Source organism: Sorex araneus, chromosome 9 (assembly GCF_027595985.1).
Source record: "Sorex araneus isolate mSorAra2 chromosome 9, mSorAra2.pri, whole genome shotgun sequence".
NCBI lineage: Eukaryota > Metazoa > Chordata > Mammalia > Eulipotyphla > Soricidae > Sorex > Sorex araneus.
Genome location: NC_073310.1, coordinates 23429382 through 23445984, shown reverse-complemented (window position 1 = coordinate 23445984; position 16603 = coordinate 23429382). Strand labels below are relative to the sequence as shown.

The 16603-nt window shown below is 56.2% G+C and overlaps 2 protein-coding genes across 2 annotated transcripts in view; one reads left to right on the top strand and one right to left on the bottom strand.

Annotated features, from left to right (window-relative positions):
* GNAZ (G protein subunit alpha z) overlaps window positions 1-15732 on the top strand; it is a 44345-nt gene extending 28613 nt beyond the window's left edge. Inside the window, exon 3 of the mRNA XM_055146630.1 lies at window positions 13848-15732. Coding sequence (XP_055002605.1) covers window positions 13848-14192 — 345 coding nt within the window. The 3' untranslated portion in view covers window positions 14193-15732. The remainder of the gene's footprint in view (window positions 1-13847) is intronic.
* Window positions 1-16603, bottom strand: part of RSPH14 (radial spoke head 14 homolog) — an 82529-nt gene that overhangs the window by 40550 nt on the left and 25376 nt on the right. The gene's annotated exons all lie outside the window — the stretch shown is intronic.

Sequence of the window (16603 nt, the reverse complement as noted above, 5' to 3'; positions counted from 1 at the left end):
GAGGTGCCTGCGTCCTGGCTTGCATGTGTAGATGCCACAGGGAGAAGCTCAGCCTGGGGGGGGCGCGAAGCCTCTAACGAGGGCACAGGAAACTTCTGGATTACAAACGGCCTCTCGCACATGCTGCAACCCAGGGTCGGTCATCAACCTGACTATGATCCCAGGGTCACTGTCTCCAGCGTCCATCTGGGCAGCCCAGGTCCAGGCTAGGCCCCGTGGCACAGATCCAGGCTTTCGACCTTCACCCAGCTCCTGAGGAGTTACGGGCATCCGCAGTGTGGGCTCAGAGCTGTGGGTGTTGTGGTTGGCCGCAGGATGGACGTCAGGGTGAGGAGTCTGGGCAGTCTGCGCGGAGGCGGGCCCAGACGGGCCACGGGGAGTCTGCGTTCAGTCACATGTCAGAGAGCAGATGCCACCACTGAGAGCTGAGGTGACAGAACGCGGAGTGAGACATTCTGGTTGTCAGTCCTGTGCCAGGGAGTGTGGGGAGGAGAGCGGGGGTCAGGCCACAGTCCCTTCTCCTTGGAGGCTCAGGGCCAGAGGCAGAGGCCGTGAAGAGAAAGGAGGTCCAGACCAAGGAGGGGGGCCCTCCACCACACAGAGAGGAAACCCCACTTCCAGAGCAAGTCGCCCTGGCGTTTCCCCGCCCCACTCCTGCCAGTGTCAACTCTCAGCTGTCCTCTGTCCTGGAAACTGGGTGGGCTGCAAGTGACCCCATGCCACTGCACAAATGCTTGGAAAACAGGGACCAGCAAACCCGATCACAGGTGGGTCTGTGGGGGCTGAAGTGCTGAGCAAGGCGGGAAGCAGGTCTTGGCTGGCTGAGGCAGGCTGGGAGCAGCGTCGGGCCATTAGGGCCCGAGTTCCAGCTTTCCAGGCAGCCTGTTATCTTGTTTAAACAGACCCTGCTGTTCGACACGGCAGGCTGGCTGGTGCTGTTACCACAAGCATCACAATTGTCACCCAGTGAGGTGGGGAAGCGAGGGGCGGGGTGTTACACAGCCACTCTGACTCTCGGACTCCGGGACCTGGTCGGAACTCACCTTCCACGTCTAAGAGAGAAGCCCTGTCAGGTGTTTGAGGGCTGGGGCCTCTGCTCACCCACCCCAACTCGTGCCTCAGGTGGGCTAAAGCCCGAGAGATGAGAAAATTACTCTCAGGGGAGCCAGCTGAGCCCTTTCCCTGTGCCTAGAGGAGAGTGGAGGGGCCCTGAGAACGACAGGGCCATGGGGTTGGTCAGCCTCGCCCCCTGGGTTGTTTGCCTCTCAGCTCTGGCCTGCGAGCCCTGTGGTGTGGCGTCTGTACACACAGGCCCTTAGGGTTGGCCATAGGGTAGAAAACAGACAAGCCCCAAGCTTCCTCGATCTAGTCGCAGAACAGACAGACTCTAAGCAGTTCACGCCTGCAGAGCACCGCCGTTTCGCCAGACAGATCCAAGGTAGAATGAGATCTGGCTCATCGAAGCCTGCTGTGGGAGAGGGGGCCTGGCCCACACCAAGAATTCTCAGCCTCAGGCCACCTAAGGCTGAGCAGGTCTGTAGCAAGGTGGGGGCTGGGGCCACTTGGAGACCACCCACCTACACTTACCCTAGGCCCCGTGCAAGGGTGCCCCGCTAAATGCCTGTAGGGCCGGGCACATGTCATCCTACCCTGCATCCTACCGATAGCCCAGCTGCACTCTGGGAAGAGCCATCTTTGGTCCCTTCTGACCCATGGCACAGAACTGTAGGGTGGATGATGCTAAAAGCTGCAGCACATTCATGATGGTAGTACAGTGGGAAGAGCACTTTCCTTACACATGGCCAACCCCGGTTCAATCCCCAGCATCCTATATGGTTCCCCCGAGCACTGCCAGAAGTAATTCTTGTGTGCAGAGCCAGGAGTAACCCCTGAGTATCGCTGGGTGAAGGGAGGGACTGTGAGGCCCTTCGTGTCAGGGATGACCCAGGAACATAACAGAAAAGTCCTGAGATATGTGTATGTGGAGGAGTGGGGAGGGGTCACTGCTTTGGAACAGAGGAGGGGGTGGCTCGGCTGGGATGGAGGCCACTGGACAGGGCATGGCACAGGGGCACGAGGGGTCCTTCTGGGCCCTAGAGTCACAGGCTAAGGAGAATGACAGTCCCCATGAGAGGCAGAGGGGGTGGCAGGAGGGAGACATGGATGGGTGCCAGGTGTGCCTAGATGTGAAAACGATACAGCCAGAGATGGGGCCCTCTGCTAGAAGGGCGATGCCCACAGCCCGGGCCGCCTCCATGCCACCTTTGACTGGTACCATGGTCCTGGGTGCTTGGAGGCACCTGTTCTATCCCTTGGGGACTCAGTTCTTAGGAGCCAAGACAGCTTCTTGCTTCTGTGCATCCCTGAAGTAGGGCGTGTTCTGCAGTAGGAGCTTAAGATGCGTCCAGCGGTCACCCAGAGGTTGTGGCACCTGCATCTCCCTGGCTGAGTGGGACACGGGGCTCCACTGCCTCCCTGCTGCCTGCTGGCCTTGGCACACCGTCACCCCTTCCTGAGAAATCACTGCCCTCTTGCAGCAGGCTACCAAGACCGAGACTCCAGGGTGAGGCTGAGCTGTCCCAAGAGAGGGGGGCTACCAAAGACCTGCATAGCGAGACCACCGCACACCAGAGTAGAACAGGACAGAGTCACGGGGTGGCTAGAAGGGTGAGGGGAATTGGGGGGCAGACAGGTGAGATAAGGCCAGGAGCTGCCCTTCTCTCTCCATCGTGGCCCCTGCGGGTCCACAGGCAGCCACACAGCCGCCCAGCTCCAGGCGTGTAGAGAGCCCCACCCTGGGAACTGGCCCAGCTGACCTGAGCCTGGACAGCTGTGGGGAACAAGTGGCGGCCCCAAGAGAGCACAGAGGTGCTGAGGGCCTGGAGGGAGGACACGCCTGCCCCCTCTCAGCTGGCCACCGCACCGCCCCCTCTGTGCAGACTGGCCCCAGGCACGGTCAGGGGCTCAGTGGTTCATCAGCCTGTTTAATCTCCAGCTCCGGACACCGTTTGAGTTTGCAGGAGGAAGCAGGGAGCACAGAGTTCAGAAGTCCCCCGGCTCTGTCTCCAGACACCTCATGTCCTGATCCCGGAGCAAGCGAGGCCAGAGAGGAGGCTTTGACTGTCTGGCATCTCCCAGAGGCAGGATAGTGGGATGGGATAGGTAGCGCAGCCTGGGCAGGCCAGAGCAGCCCTCTGAGCCCCAGATTTCCACATCTGGGATATGAAAATGGTGGGCACAGCTCCCCTCCTTGGCACACCCTTTGTCTCCTACAGTTGTCACTTTTGAGAGGAACAACAGAACTGGCCAACAGGACATGGTGCTGGCCCATGCATAGAAGAGAGAACGAGGCCCAGGCCCCTTGGTAGTGACCAGGGCCACCAGCTGACCAGGGCATCATACAGTCTAGAGCTGCTCCAGTGAAATACCAACACCCGTCACCCCTCCTACCAGGAGGGCTCCATCTGGGGACCTCCCTTCCTCCCTGCCCACCGCCCTGGCCCTGAGGGAGACCAGGGCTTCCCAATTTCCAGAAATCTTCCCTTATTCTACCCACCACCACCACCACCACTGCCCCAGAAGCCCCAACTGATTATATACCATGTGTCTGGCCAGCCTGCCATTGTGCCCCACTGGGAGACCCTACCCCACTCAGGAATCAGCAGCTTCCTCCTGCCATCGGTTTACGTTGCCGTGTGAGGCTGAGGGTGGAGGTTTCTTCCTCAGTTGTCATGGAGACAAGAGCGTGTCTGCTGCATGTCTGGGTACTCAGCTCAGCCGGGAGAGAGCAGACTCCCTGAGTAGCAACTGCTCTCGGCGGACTCACAGCGGCTCTGGCTCTGCGCTGTGAAGGGCCCACGGGGCTGCTCTGCCACTGTGCCCTCCTGCCAGCACGGGAGCGGGGCACAGGCCTTTTTGCAGACCTGGGGTCAGCAGGACCGTGGCAGATTCCGAGCTCATGCCTGCTCAGAGTTCCTGGATTCTGGCTGGGCCCTGGGGAAGCAGGCCATGATCTGCCCCCTGATCACAGGGTCTAAGCCACGCATCCCTAGGCCTTGCAAACACATGTTTCAGAGTCCAGCTTGGCCCCTTCCCCGTAGATCCCAGTGATGGGGCACCCCCAGGGCACCCTAGACCTGAGGAGAAACACATCTGCAGCTCCCTTAGCTCCCGCAGACCTATACCCCACTTCTCTGGAGACAGTGAATGGTTTCCCCCGTAGTTCTTGTCGTGGATTTACTCCAGTGCACATGGCTGTGTCCACACAGTCCCACAGGCAGCTGCATCCCCAGTTCCCACCTGTGCAACAGCCTAGATGCTGGGGCGTGGCTCTGAGACTCGGGCCTGTTCCACCAGAGCCAACTGAGGATCTTGGTGCCCCGCTGCCTCCTAATCCAGGCTTAGGATGGGCCAGAGAGGACATGAGAACAGACTCTGGGTCTCACCTAGCCTGGGAGCGGTGGAGGGAGGGGGGCCAGGAGTCGGCACACTGAGGACAGATTCAGACTGAAGGGCAGCCCTCCACCTCCGTGACCCCAGATCTCCAGCCGCACGGGAAGCCCAGAGGCTTTTACCTGTGACCTGGGGAAAGGCACAGTTTGCCGTCCATCTTGGTGGGAAGCGCCCCCCCCTAGCCCTCCTCCTGAGGTGCTGCCAGGAGGCTTCACCCCCAAGCCCCACTCTCAGCACCCGCGGGGCCTGGCACTCTTGCTCAGGCCAGACCTAGTGTCTCAGCTTGGAAATGGACAGGAAAGACACCATCCCTGGTGAATGGACAGTTCAGCCTCAGCTCTGCCTCTCCTGTGAAAAGCTGTATTCCCGGTCTCCATGTTAAAAACACCCCAGACTCGAATAGGAAGAACTGGGCTGTCCAGACTGGACCAGAACTAAGAGAGCATCTTATAGATGGGGAGACTGAACTCCAAGGAAGAACAGAGCCTGCTAAGGCCCTCTTGGAGCCCCCAAAGGGCTGCCTTTGTGCCACAGCTCAGCTGCGCCCTCTCCACCTCGCACCCCTGCATGCGCCCACTCCACAGCCCTCACCTCCAGACCTTCGCTGCTTATCCCCGCACCATTCCCTGCCCCTCCCTCATCTTTCCACACCTCCATCTTCCCACACCCAAACCCAGCTGAAATGCCCCTCTGGGTTATTGTCCTGTACAGCCTGCCCCTCCCTGGGCATAAGCCTGTCCTGGATCATAGGATCACGACAAGGGCCTCAGCACCTCTGTGTGTGGCTCTGCCCCAGTACTGCACGGGCCCCCAGGTACCATTCTAGTGACCTCTGAGCACTGTGCACTTACGCCTCAGCAACAAAACCCATCAAACCTGAGCTGCTGGGCCACATGTAACCAGGAATGGCCCAGTTCCCAGTGTCTCACCAGTGGTGGCCCCTCTTTAAAAGGAAAGCATTTCAGAGCAAGCCCAGGTCCCTATCACTTGGCATTGTCCCCAGTACTGGTTAGAGAGTCGCCCCATACAGACCCTGGATTCTAACACCACCTCAGTAAAGTGAGTAAAGAACAGGAAGCACGGCCCCTCTGGCTGCCTCAGGATGTCCTTATGAGCTAAGAAACATGGTGCCCATTATGGGGCAGGAGTAGAGGAAGGCAGAGAGGGTGGCCGGGTCTCAGTGAAGAGATGCTGAAGGCTTCCTAGCTCCAAAAATAAACCCCCAGACCCAGTCTGCCCCCAGAGACCATGCAAACATCTCACGCTTTGGACCCCATGCACTGTCAGAGCAAACAGCATGCAAGCTGGCTTCCGAGGTGTTGGGGAAGGGGAAAGGGTGGACCCCTGGCAGCAAGGCTGAAAGCTGGATTGAACCCTCAGGAGGGCTGGAAAGATCTCAGACAGATTGGTAGCCTAGAGGTCATCAGCCAGCTCTCTTGCCCTGCCTCTCTGCCTCCTGGGTTCTAGACTACAGTAGCTTGGAGGGGCAAAGAAAAGCCCCCCAACCAGCCATGTAGGAAGTCAGATTCCCTGTAGAAGATCCCAAGACCCAGGCCTGAAAGATTCTGCTGTCCCTAGTCCCACAGGCAGCAGGAGACGGAGATGCTGCAAGAGGCCAGAGGGGAACATCTGTACAGCCCCTGGCAAGGGACTTTGATCTCTAAGGCTGGTCCAACACTAGGTCTCCAGAAGCCAGCCCTCACCTCTCCAGCTGGGGCACAGGAAGCCAAAGGCAGTCCTACATGCCACAGCTCATAGGCCTGACTTATTAGTAAAGGAAATAGCATGTGGAAATAGACCGTCCTGTACCCCACAAGCCTCAACAGGAACCTTCTGTAAGACGACAGACCTAAGAGTAAGCAAGAGGGGCTGAGCCAGGAAGTACTGAGACCATGTGACAAAATCCAGGCAGCAAGAGGCAAGGTTCTGGGGGACAGCAACACCTCCAGACTGAGGTTCACGAGAGCTCCCAGAGGAGCCAGGCTGACCCGGGGCTGGTCCAGAGGGGGTCACTGGCCTCCGGAGCTGAGAGCATCAGCTGAGCCCTTCCCACGGAGCCTTGCCCCTCCCACTCCACCCCATGGAGCTGTCCCAGCAGTTGGCAGCTGCAGTCCACAGCAGCTCTGTGCGGGGGAAGGCAGGACCGGGAAAGAGTGAGAGGGGACACATGCCCCAGTTCCAAGACAAAAGGGAGTGAGCGGCATGGCAGCACCTGCATTTACAGGGCAGCAATCCTGACACTGGGTGTCACACCCACTACCATTTTACAGATGAGAAAACTAAGTCCCTAGAGGTAAAAAAAAAAAAAAAAAAAAACACTATGATGTAGTCCATATTGGTACTAAGCGTAGACCTCATCCTTCTGACCAGATACATCTGCTCTGCTGTCTCTCTGGGAGAGCCTTCATGGACCGTGAGGAGTGAGGGGCCATAGTCCTCGCATAACTAAACTAGCTACAGTTATTCCAGGGGCTTGGCCAGGCCCAGCACCATTGTTGGTGGCCTTGAGACTCAGCCCAGCAGGCTGGAAGTTCCTTCAAGGACAGATAAACATATCCACAGCCTGCGCAGGTAACACCCACTCACTGCCTAGAAGGAAGCCCATTCAGTGATGTTGGCTGTGTCTGAATCTGTTTGAGCTGGACCATTTGGGGGTGGAGGCAGAGAGTAGGAGCTTTTAGGCTTTTTGAGTCACACCAGGTGATGCTCAGGAGTTATTCTTGGCTCTGCACTCAGAAATTACTCCTAGTGTTGTTCAGGGGACCATATGGGATGCCAGGAATTGAACCCAGGATGGCCACATGCAAGGCGAATGCCCTACCTGCCCCCGGGACATTTTTGTTCTTTGGGGGCCACACCTGGCAATTCTCAGGGGTTTCTCCTGGTTCTGCACTCAGGAATCACTCCTGGTGGGGCTGGGTTCTTGGTAGTACTATATCACTATTACTTTACTCTTAACTCTAGATCCTGGGGCTTTGCTTTTGAAAATGGCCAACCCAGGAACTGTACCCAGCCCCAACTATCCCAGTGTCTGAAATATTTAGGTTTTTCCCCACTTCCCTGCTGTTGCTACTATGGGTGCCGTGAGGACCAGGGTGAGGCGGTCACACATTCAGCTGCAGTGCCCACCTGCTTGGCCCCAGCGCATCGGAGTTCACACATACTTTGTGGCAGCTCCAGGGATCTCCCTGGCAGGCACCAGGAGTAGATCTGTGGGCTGGCATTGCTGTCAAGTAGTAGAGAGTGTGATCTTGGGAGAAGCAGTCAAAAGTGCTGCTCTGTGACCCACAAAGGAGGGGAAGGCGAGGAGGGTTTTTGCTGGAAGAGGCTGTGCTTGGCAGGAACCTGGGTCTTACTCTGGGACAACACATAACTAACTCTCGCAGCTGGGCTTTGGGTTGGTTACAGGGGTCACTTTCCTGACTCTGGGATTGGGAGACGTTTTGTGTCAGGGTGAGGGGAAAGTTGCAGCAGGACAAGAGGGTGAGGCCTGGGGCAGGTGACTGACCCCCAAGGCTGCCCTTGGCTCCATTAAGCCGGTCATGGTGCCCCCGCGGCCTTACCACCTAAGAGGCCCTGGCTGGCAGCTCGAACCCACACCACCAGGTGAAGAGAATTGGGTGGCAGGGTACAACCCCTCTTAGACTAGGGAGGGTTTGGGGAGAAGAAGAATGGGGCCTTGGCTGGTACCCAGGCTATGCACATCCATATCATGGGTTATGGGATGCCAGGGAGGCCCTGAAGGACAGACTGGGGAAGGGTTGGGACCTTAGCCTGAAGTGTGTGTGGAGGGGAGTGGGGGGAGGAAGGGGGTTGGGTAGCCAGATGTGCCGCAGTAATATAAGCAAAAGGTGCTGGGGAAAGAGGAAGTGGGGACTTCCAGAAAGATGGGCCATGCAGGGTCCGCAGAATCTGAGGCCCAGGGACTGCACAGGGAGCCAGTGCCCAGAGATCTCATTCCTCTGTTCTTACACTTAGATCCGCGTCACAGTTTCCAGAGATTCTGCCCCGTGTGGCCCCCTCCTTTTTTTTTCCTCTTTGGGTTACACCGGCGATACCCAGGGGTTCCTCCTGGCTCTGCACTCAGGAATTACTCCTGGAGTTGCTCAGGGGACCATAGGGGATACTGAGAATTGAACGCGGGTCGGCTGTGTGCAAGGCAAACACCCTACCCTCTGTGCTATCGCTCCAGGCCCAGCCTCCTTGTATTTTTCCTTATTTTGTGGGAGGGAGGGCTATTTTGGGGGCCGCATCTGGCAGTGCTCAGGGCTTACTCCTAACTTTGTGCTCAGGGATCACTACTGGCAGTGTTCAGGAAAGTCAAGGATCCAACCCAGGTCAGCCACATGCATGGTAAATGCTCTGCCTGCTGTACTGTCACTCCAGCCCCTTTTACTATGGCTCGTGGGTTGAGGTGTCAGGATAGTCTTCTCCCACCCAGCAGTGCCACGGCTGTGTCTGTGGTATCACGAACATCTGGTCAAAGGACCAAGGAGCTTGACCCAACCTCCTGCCACTTCTGGGCTTGTGTTCTGTCAGACGGGCCGCATGCATGGTTACAGCAGCGCCTGGGGTGACAGTGTCCTGGTAGCCATGAGTACCCAGTGGCCTTAGGGAGTGACCGTGGCATCAAGCCAGCCTACAGGTCCTACACAGCTGTGAAGCAGAGAATAAGTTGTTGGTGCCTCCCGTGCTCCTGAGCCCTGCCCCATGTAGCCCTCTCCCTCCCTCCCTCCCTTCCTCCGTTCCTCCTTACTTTCTTCCTTCCTTTTCTTTCCTGCCTTACCTGGCAGTGCTCAGGATTGACTCCTGGCTCTGTGCTCGGGGATCACTCCTGGAAGTGATGGGGCGGGGGCCTATGGGGTGCAGGGCTCAAACCCAGGTCAACCTCGCATCCATTTCTTGTCAGAATCATGCCATCCCCAGGGGCTCTTCTCTTTACCCCAATTTCTGCTTCCGACAAGTAATGAATAAGGCTGCCAACCCGGCTCCATTAACTCCTTGAGAAAACACTAGCCGAGCCTGACCAGTGCCAGCTCTCATGCCGGTTCCCGAGCCCCAGATAGGAGTCCTGGAACTGTGAGGCCAGCGGCCAGGTGGGAGCCTTTGTCCCCAGGGCTGAGAGGGGATGGCCTGGATGGTCACCTGCAGGTGGGTCAGTGACTGGACTGGACCCTGGGCAGGCTGGGGTTCAAGAATGGGTGGGCAAGTGTGGAGTGGGGGACTGCACAAAGGCGTCAGGATAGGGTCAGTGTCCAACAGCGGGTCCTGGTGGGAGCCCAGCTCGGTCTCAGGGTGAAAGCCAGAGTGGCTCTTGCCTGCCCGGCCACACTAGGATTCCGGAGCACGACAGAGGCTATTCCTGAACAGCCCCAAATGCACAGAGCGTGCTGGCCGGTGTCCACTGGGAGAGCACTGGCTGCCGCTCTGTACGGCCTGTGGCTGGGAGATTATTTCAAAGTCATTTATTTTTTCTTTTATTTAGACACTGATTTACATTGCTGCTTATAATAGTGGTTTCAGGCAAACAATGTTCCCCACTCCAATCCTACCACCCTGGGTCTCCATCCCTCCCCCCGGGACCCCAGGGTTCCGCCCGCCCCCCAACCTGACTCCTTGCTTGGCAGATACATTTTTTGTTTGTGTGTTTGCTGTGCTCAGGGCTTGTTCCTGGCGGTGCTCGGGGTTTGTTCCTGGCTCTGTGCTTAGGGATTCAATCCTGTAGGTGTCCAGGGAACTATGTGCGATGCCAGAGATCAAACCTGGGTGGACCAGGGGCAGAGCAAGTTTCCTACCGGCCGTATTAGTTCTCTGGCCCTTTGATAGATACATTTTAAGTTTAATTATTGTACTTTGGGTCCCCTAATTTTGTGTTGGATCTGGAGGTTTAGCTCTAAACAGGTACCTCACCTGTACATCACAGAGGGGCCCAAGGCCCCTGACCCTTGCCCCTATGTCGCATCCGGACCTCCGCTTCTTGCTTCCGCTCCATTTCTCTCTTTCCTTGGCATTTCTGTTTCTAGAGCCCGGAGGGAACCCCATGATGTTCCCGAATCTGAGACAAGTGATCTCACTCTACTGGGGAGCAGTAATTAGCTCTAATGGATTCCTGGGCACCACACTGTAAGGAGCTAGCATTTCTTGGAAGAATAATGCCATCCCCAGAGGCTCTACTTCTTACTCCAAATTTTGCTTCTGACAACGGATAAGGCCGGCTGGCACAGATCCGTTAATTCCTTGAGAAAATACTAGCTGAGCCTGACCCGCCCCGCACTCTGCAGGGCGCCACATAGGAACTGTGGGGACAGCGGCCAGGTGGAGGCTTCCCACCTTTGCCACCTCACACCCCTAGACGTGCTGTTCTACATACCACGGGCTAGTGAGAATGTCAGTGTTTGTCCGTGTCCTCCTGGCTCACTTCGCTCGAGATCTTCCAGTCCCACCCATGTTGGAACCAACTGTATGGACGGGAGAATTTTTACTGCCTGGGTCCCGAGTGCAGCAGGATTTTTGTGACACTAGCGTTGCAATAAGCCTTCGAACCCCCCAGACCGTGCGGCTGCTTGTCCCCCCTCTCTCCCTTTCCCTTCTGCTCCTGACTTCAGGCTCCTCCAGCCCTGGTCCACTGGGAGCCCCTCTGTCTGTGGGCCCTCTCAGCTGACCTGGAGTATCTGCGGATGCTGAGTCTCGCCATCCTTACTGGGAAATCCCAGCATCGCAGGCGCTTGCCTCAGACGGCGGCCAGGCATTAACTCACACACATGTACGAGGCCATCACTGTGACGCGGCCTCTTCTGGGATAGACTCGGCCTCCCTCACCAGCTCGTAGAGGCAGTCTTGCTCTGTGAGTGTCTGGGATTTAGAGTCCCCAGTTTCCTCACCCTTCCTTGGGGCCAACCACAGGTACCACACCATTGGCACCCAGGTGCCTTGAAGATGCTGAGTGTCAATGACTAACCACAAGACCTCAATTTCCTCGGGTGCCCCCCGCCCCCGCCCTGATAGTTCCTTGCAGTGTGTGGTACCCAGGAGTCCATTAGCACTAATGACTGTCGGATGTGAGCATCTGAGGTCACTTGTCTCAGACTTGAGAACATCCTGGTGTTCCCTCCAGGCACTCCCGGGTATGGGCACCCTGCCGTCTATTTCCCTCTGCCGGGAGACCCCAGGTAACGCCATCCCCAGGCTTGAGACCCTCCTCCCTACTTAGGGTTTCTGTTACTTCTGGGCCCCCAGAGAAGAGGTTAGTTTTGATCCCCACAGTGGGGACCATGGAGCAATGCCTCGTGTCTTGTTATTGGCATCCAACTCCAAGTCCTTCCTGACCCCATCCCAGCACTGACCTATATCAGATAATTCAGACAAGGGAGAAGGGATAAGTGTGACCTTCCTGTACCTTCACGCTGAAGTGATCTCCCTTTAACCCAACAGTGTTCATCCTGGAGGAACAACAAGCCTGTAACGTCTGGCCATGAGACACGGAGCACCTGTCTTGTCTCTCCAGACCTCAGTTTCATAATCTGTAAAATGGGAATAGGCAGCTACCGGGATGAAAGAAGGTGGTTTCTGTGTCCACATGGTCAGAGGCAGCTACTGTCCCCATTGTGTTACTACCAACAGCTTCCCTGTCATTGGTGATATAATGTGATGAAAATAATTCCTAAATAGGGTAGATAAGGACTTTGCACTTGGGAGCCCTGGGTTCAATCTCCAGGTCCATATAATCCTCCAAGCACCACGAGGACTGGCAAAAAAAAAAAAAAAAAAAAAGAATAAAGAAAAGATCTTAGGCGAACACCTAAATGAAACTAATTCTAAACTTTGGACATTTGACTTACTGGTTTTATCTTAAAATAGGTGTAGCTTGTCCAGCTCCTTTTAGAAGTCAGAATTACTGGAGCTGAAGAGATAGTAGTCGATAGGGTGCTTGCCTTTCACATGGCTGACCCAATGCCGCATATGGTCCCCCGAGCACCACCAGGAGTAATTCCTGAGCACGGAGCCTGAAGTATGACCAGCTGTGGCCCCAAAAGCAACAACAAAAAAAGAAGTTACAATTCTATGTTCTTGTTGAAACTGGGGGTTTGAGAGTCGGACTCACTGTGTCCCTTCAAAGCCCACAGTCACTACCACACATTCAGTGTCCTTTTAAAGGAGCCCAAGGTAGGTGGGGTGCAGTGCATGTGCCCTGGCCCCCCTGTCTCCTAGGCCCAGGTGTGTGTTCTCCACGCCAGGAGACAGGATCCCGGGAACCTCTCTTGAGACTGTGTAAGCTCAGCCACCAGGCAGGGGCAGAGGGATGTGAGCCTTTTTGGCTCTCGCTGGCACTTTGGGTTTGGAATTGCCAGTTACCCCTTCACAGAGTCCACAGTCTGACGGTACAGGGCCAAGTAGCAGGGTCAAGGCCTGGAGGACCGGCTGGAGAGGGCTGTGCGTGCTCAGGCTGAGGACCACGTCCACCACAGCGCCTGACGCAGGAGGGTTGGACCTACACATCCAAGCTTGTGGCACCCTTCAGGATGCCAGGCTGGAGTCACCTTGGCCTACAGGAGTGTGGGAGGCCGTACCACACCCTGAGGCCTCTTGTTGAGGTCACTGATGATTAGTGCCAGAGGAGGGCCAGAAGAATAGACTTCCAGAGCTCTGAAGGAGAAGAGTAGGGCACCAGCCACATCAGTAGGGACTCCAGCGGCTGTGGACAGCCCATCAAGACAGGTTTGGTTTAGCAGGACTTCCCCTGGAAGAGGTGTTCTTGTGTGGGTTGTGCTGTACTGGGACCCTGCCAAGATCCACCGCCCCGCTCCCCACCCACTGCCCCGCCAGAGCCAGAGAGAGAGAGAACACAAAGTGCTGAGTGCATGAGGAGGCCTAGGTTCCATCCCCAGCATGGCATGACCCTGGCGTGTTCCCCCAGACACTGCCAGAGATAAGGAAAAACAGAAAGGAGGGTCGTGAGGCCAAAGCAGTAACACAGCAGGTTGTGTGTTTGCCTTGCATGTGGCCAACCTGGGTCAGTCCCCAGCACCCACAGGGTCCCCTGAGTCCACCAAGAGTGATCCTTGAGCACAGAGCCAGGAGTGCGCCTCCCGCCAAGAAAAGCGGATCCTGGGCCTGGAGTGATAGCACAGCGGGTAGGGTGTTTGCCTTGCACGCGGCCGATCCGGGTTCGATTCCCAGCATCCCATAGGGTCCCCTGAGCACTGCCAGGAGTAATTCCTGAGTGCAGAGCCAGGAGTAACCCCTGTGCATTGCCAGGTGTGACCCAAAGAGCAAAAAAAAAAAAAGAAAAAAGAAAAAAGAAAAGGAAAGGAAAAAAAAAAGTGGATCCTTCCAGCGGGGCTGCGGATCTTTCCTTATTGCATGCCCTTTTCATACCAGCATTTTCCTCCCCGCAGAGCCGAATGGCAGAGAGCCTGCGCCTTTTTGACTCCATCTGCAACAACAACTGGTTCATCAACACCTCACTCATCCTCTTCCTGAACAAGAAGGACCTGCTGGCGGAGAAGATCCGGCGCATCCCGCTCACGGTCTGCTTCCCCGAGTACAAGGGCCAGAACACCTACGAGGAGGCCGCCGTCTACATCCAGCGGCAGTTTGAGGACCTGAACCGCAACAAGGAGACCAAGGAGATCTACTCGCACTTCACCTGCGCCACCGACACCAGTAACATCCAGTTCGTCTTTGATGCGGTGACAGACGTCATCATACAGAACAATCTCAAATACATCGGCCTTTGCTGAAGGAGCAAAGCTAACCCAGTTGCCTGTGGTGAAACCCACGTGATATCACACCCCACTTCTGGTAGGGAGACACAGCCCAGGGGCAGAAAATAGGGGGCCCGAAGAAAGCCTCCCCTCCCCTGCTCTGCCACCTCCTTGACCCCATGTTTCTGCAAACAAATATATATGGATAGATTGCTAGATAGGTATGCACGCGCACGCGTGCACACGCGCACATACACACACACACATGCACACCACACAGACACACACACAGACACACACACACACACACGACAGCAAAGTTCCCCAAAGCGTTGAGGTGTCTTGAAGACTTGAGGATCAGTCATCAAGTTCACTACTAGCCCTTCTTTACCAGTCACTTTGCCTTCCTGACTCGGCCCCAGGCTGCCAGGTGTTCCCTGGAGGACAGACGGAAGGGCAGCTGCGCCCAGACCTGGGTCCCCGGGAGAAGGCCAGTGGTGCCTGACTCCAGACAGGACGCCTTGCCAGTGGCCGGGAGGAAGGAGCAGGCTCCGTGACCCTGCACTCCTGGCCCCACCCCCCCTCGGCCTCCTCTGAACCGTGCCCACCCTGGAACCTGGAACCTGGGTGCGTGGCCAGGGGACAGGACGGGCCCGACCCATCGCCACTCGCAGCTCTTTTGAAACAGCTTCAGAATATGCAGCAAGAATCCACCCGATAACACGAGTGGCACGGTTTGTTTCCAGCGAGGCCAGCTGGACTCCAGCTTTCTTCTACTAGTCTGATGTTTTATAAACCCAAACCTGGTTTTTCTTCTCTGCCATCCATTTTTTTTGGCCAAACCTTGTGGTGTTTTGCAGAAAACCAGAAATAACAGAAAATTTCCAATGCAGTGGAGTATTCCTTTTTTAAAACGCAGATTTTTTCCAGACATATTTTTTTTTCAGGTAGTCTTTTTTCGTGTCTGGCTTGCTGAGTGTCAGAGTTGTTACCCGGACGAGTGTGTCCCTCTGCCCGGCGGGCAGTGTTGTACATATGCCCGTGCCGCGTCCTCTTGTTACTGGTGCCAGTTTCTGCTTCGTTTTTCTTTCGGAAAATAAATGTGATATATTGGAGGAAGGTCCTTCGCCACGGAGCAAATGAACAATAGCGAGGACGTCTCGGTATTTAAGGAATAAGTCCACTGTGGCTTTGCAAGTGGAGGAAGGGGCAACGCGAGAGGGGCCCCGTGCCTGAGACCCTGAGTGCGGCTAAGACTCCTGTGAAGGCTCAGCCGGCGTTGTAGCCTGAGGGAGGCCCTGCTGGGACCAAGGCCCTGGGGCACCCAGCCCAGAAGGACGTTGGCAGAGGGCCCCGTGTAAGTCTGAATTCACTGGCTGCCGAGAGGGCAGGCCCTGTCAGAGCCCTCGCCAAGCCCCCCTCTCGGCCTTTGTTCAGTCCCTGTGGGTCCCAGCCCAAAGTGCAGAGTCACAGCCAAAGGACCTGAAGACATGTGGAGAGGGAAAGAGGAGCTGTGTGGTCGGATTAAAGTCAAAGGTTGTCTCCTTTAAGAAAATAAAAACCCTGAATGAGCCGAGCCTTGTCCCAGCGTGCTGTGTGTGCGCCGTGTGTGATTGTGAGTGTGTGTGAGTGTGCACGTGGCCGGTGCCTACCATCCCTACTCAGTTGTCTTTCTCTTTTCCCAACTCCACACCATTAGGTCAAATCATTTCAAAAGGGACATCGAGAATAAACGTCTTGGGTTTGCGGCTGGAGCGATAGCACAGCGGGGAGGGTGTTTGCCTGACACGCGGCCAACCCGGGTTCAAATCCCAGCATCCCATATAGTCCCCCGAGCACCACCAGGAGTAATTCCTGTGTGCAGAGCCAGGAGTAACCTTGTGCATCGCTGGGTGTGACCCCAAAAGCAAAAATAAATAAATAATTTTTAAAAATGTTAAGTCTCAGGACTGAAGCCGTAGTACGGCAGGTAGGGCACTTGCCTTGCGCGTGACCAGCCCAGGATGGAGCCCCAGAACCCCAATGGTTCCCTGAGCACAGCAGGAATGATCCCTGAGTGCAAAACCAAGGGTCAGCCCTGAGCAAGTGTGACCCAAAAACAAAACAACAACAACAGCAACAGAAGTTTGTTTCTGCTCACACCAGCTGGGCTCCTTAGAAATGATCTCGTACTTTTCACTACGGCAGGTTTTCAGCTCTGTTTCAAGTTTGAGGGAAGAAGACCAAGATTAAGGTCAGGGGGCCGTGGGTCTGTCCTTCCCAGGAAGAGCAGAGCTCCTGCAGTCCGGGGCCTCGCCCAGCACTGCTTCTGGTCCCGCTGCCCCTAGACAGGGACAAAGCCACCCTTGATCCAAGACTCACAAGAGAGCCGGAGCAGGGGAGACAGGCAGCCTCACCCGGGAACCCCTGGGAGGGCAATTTCACACCTTCTTATGTCACCAAAGAGG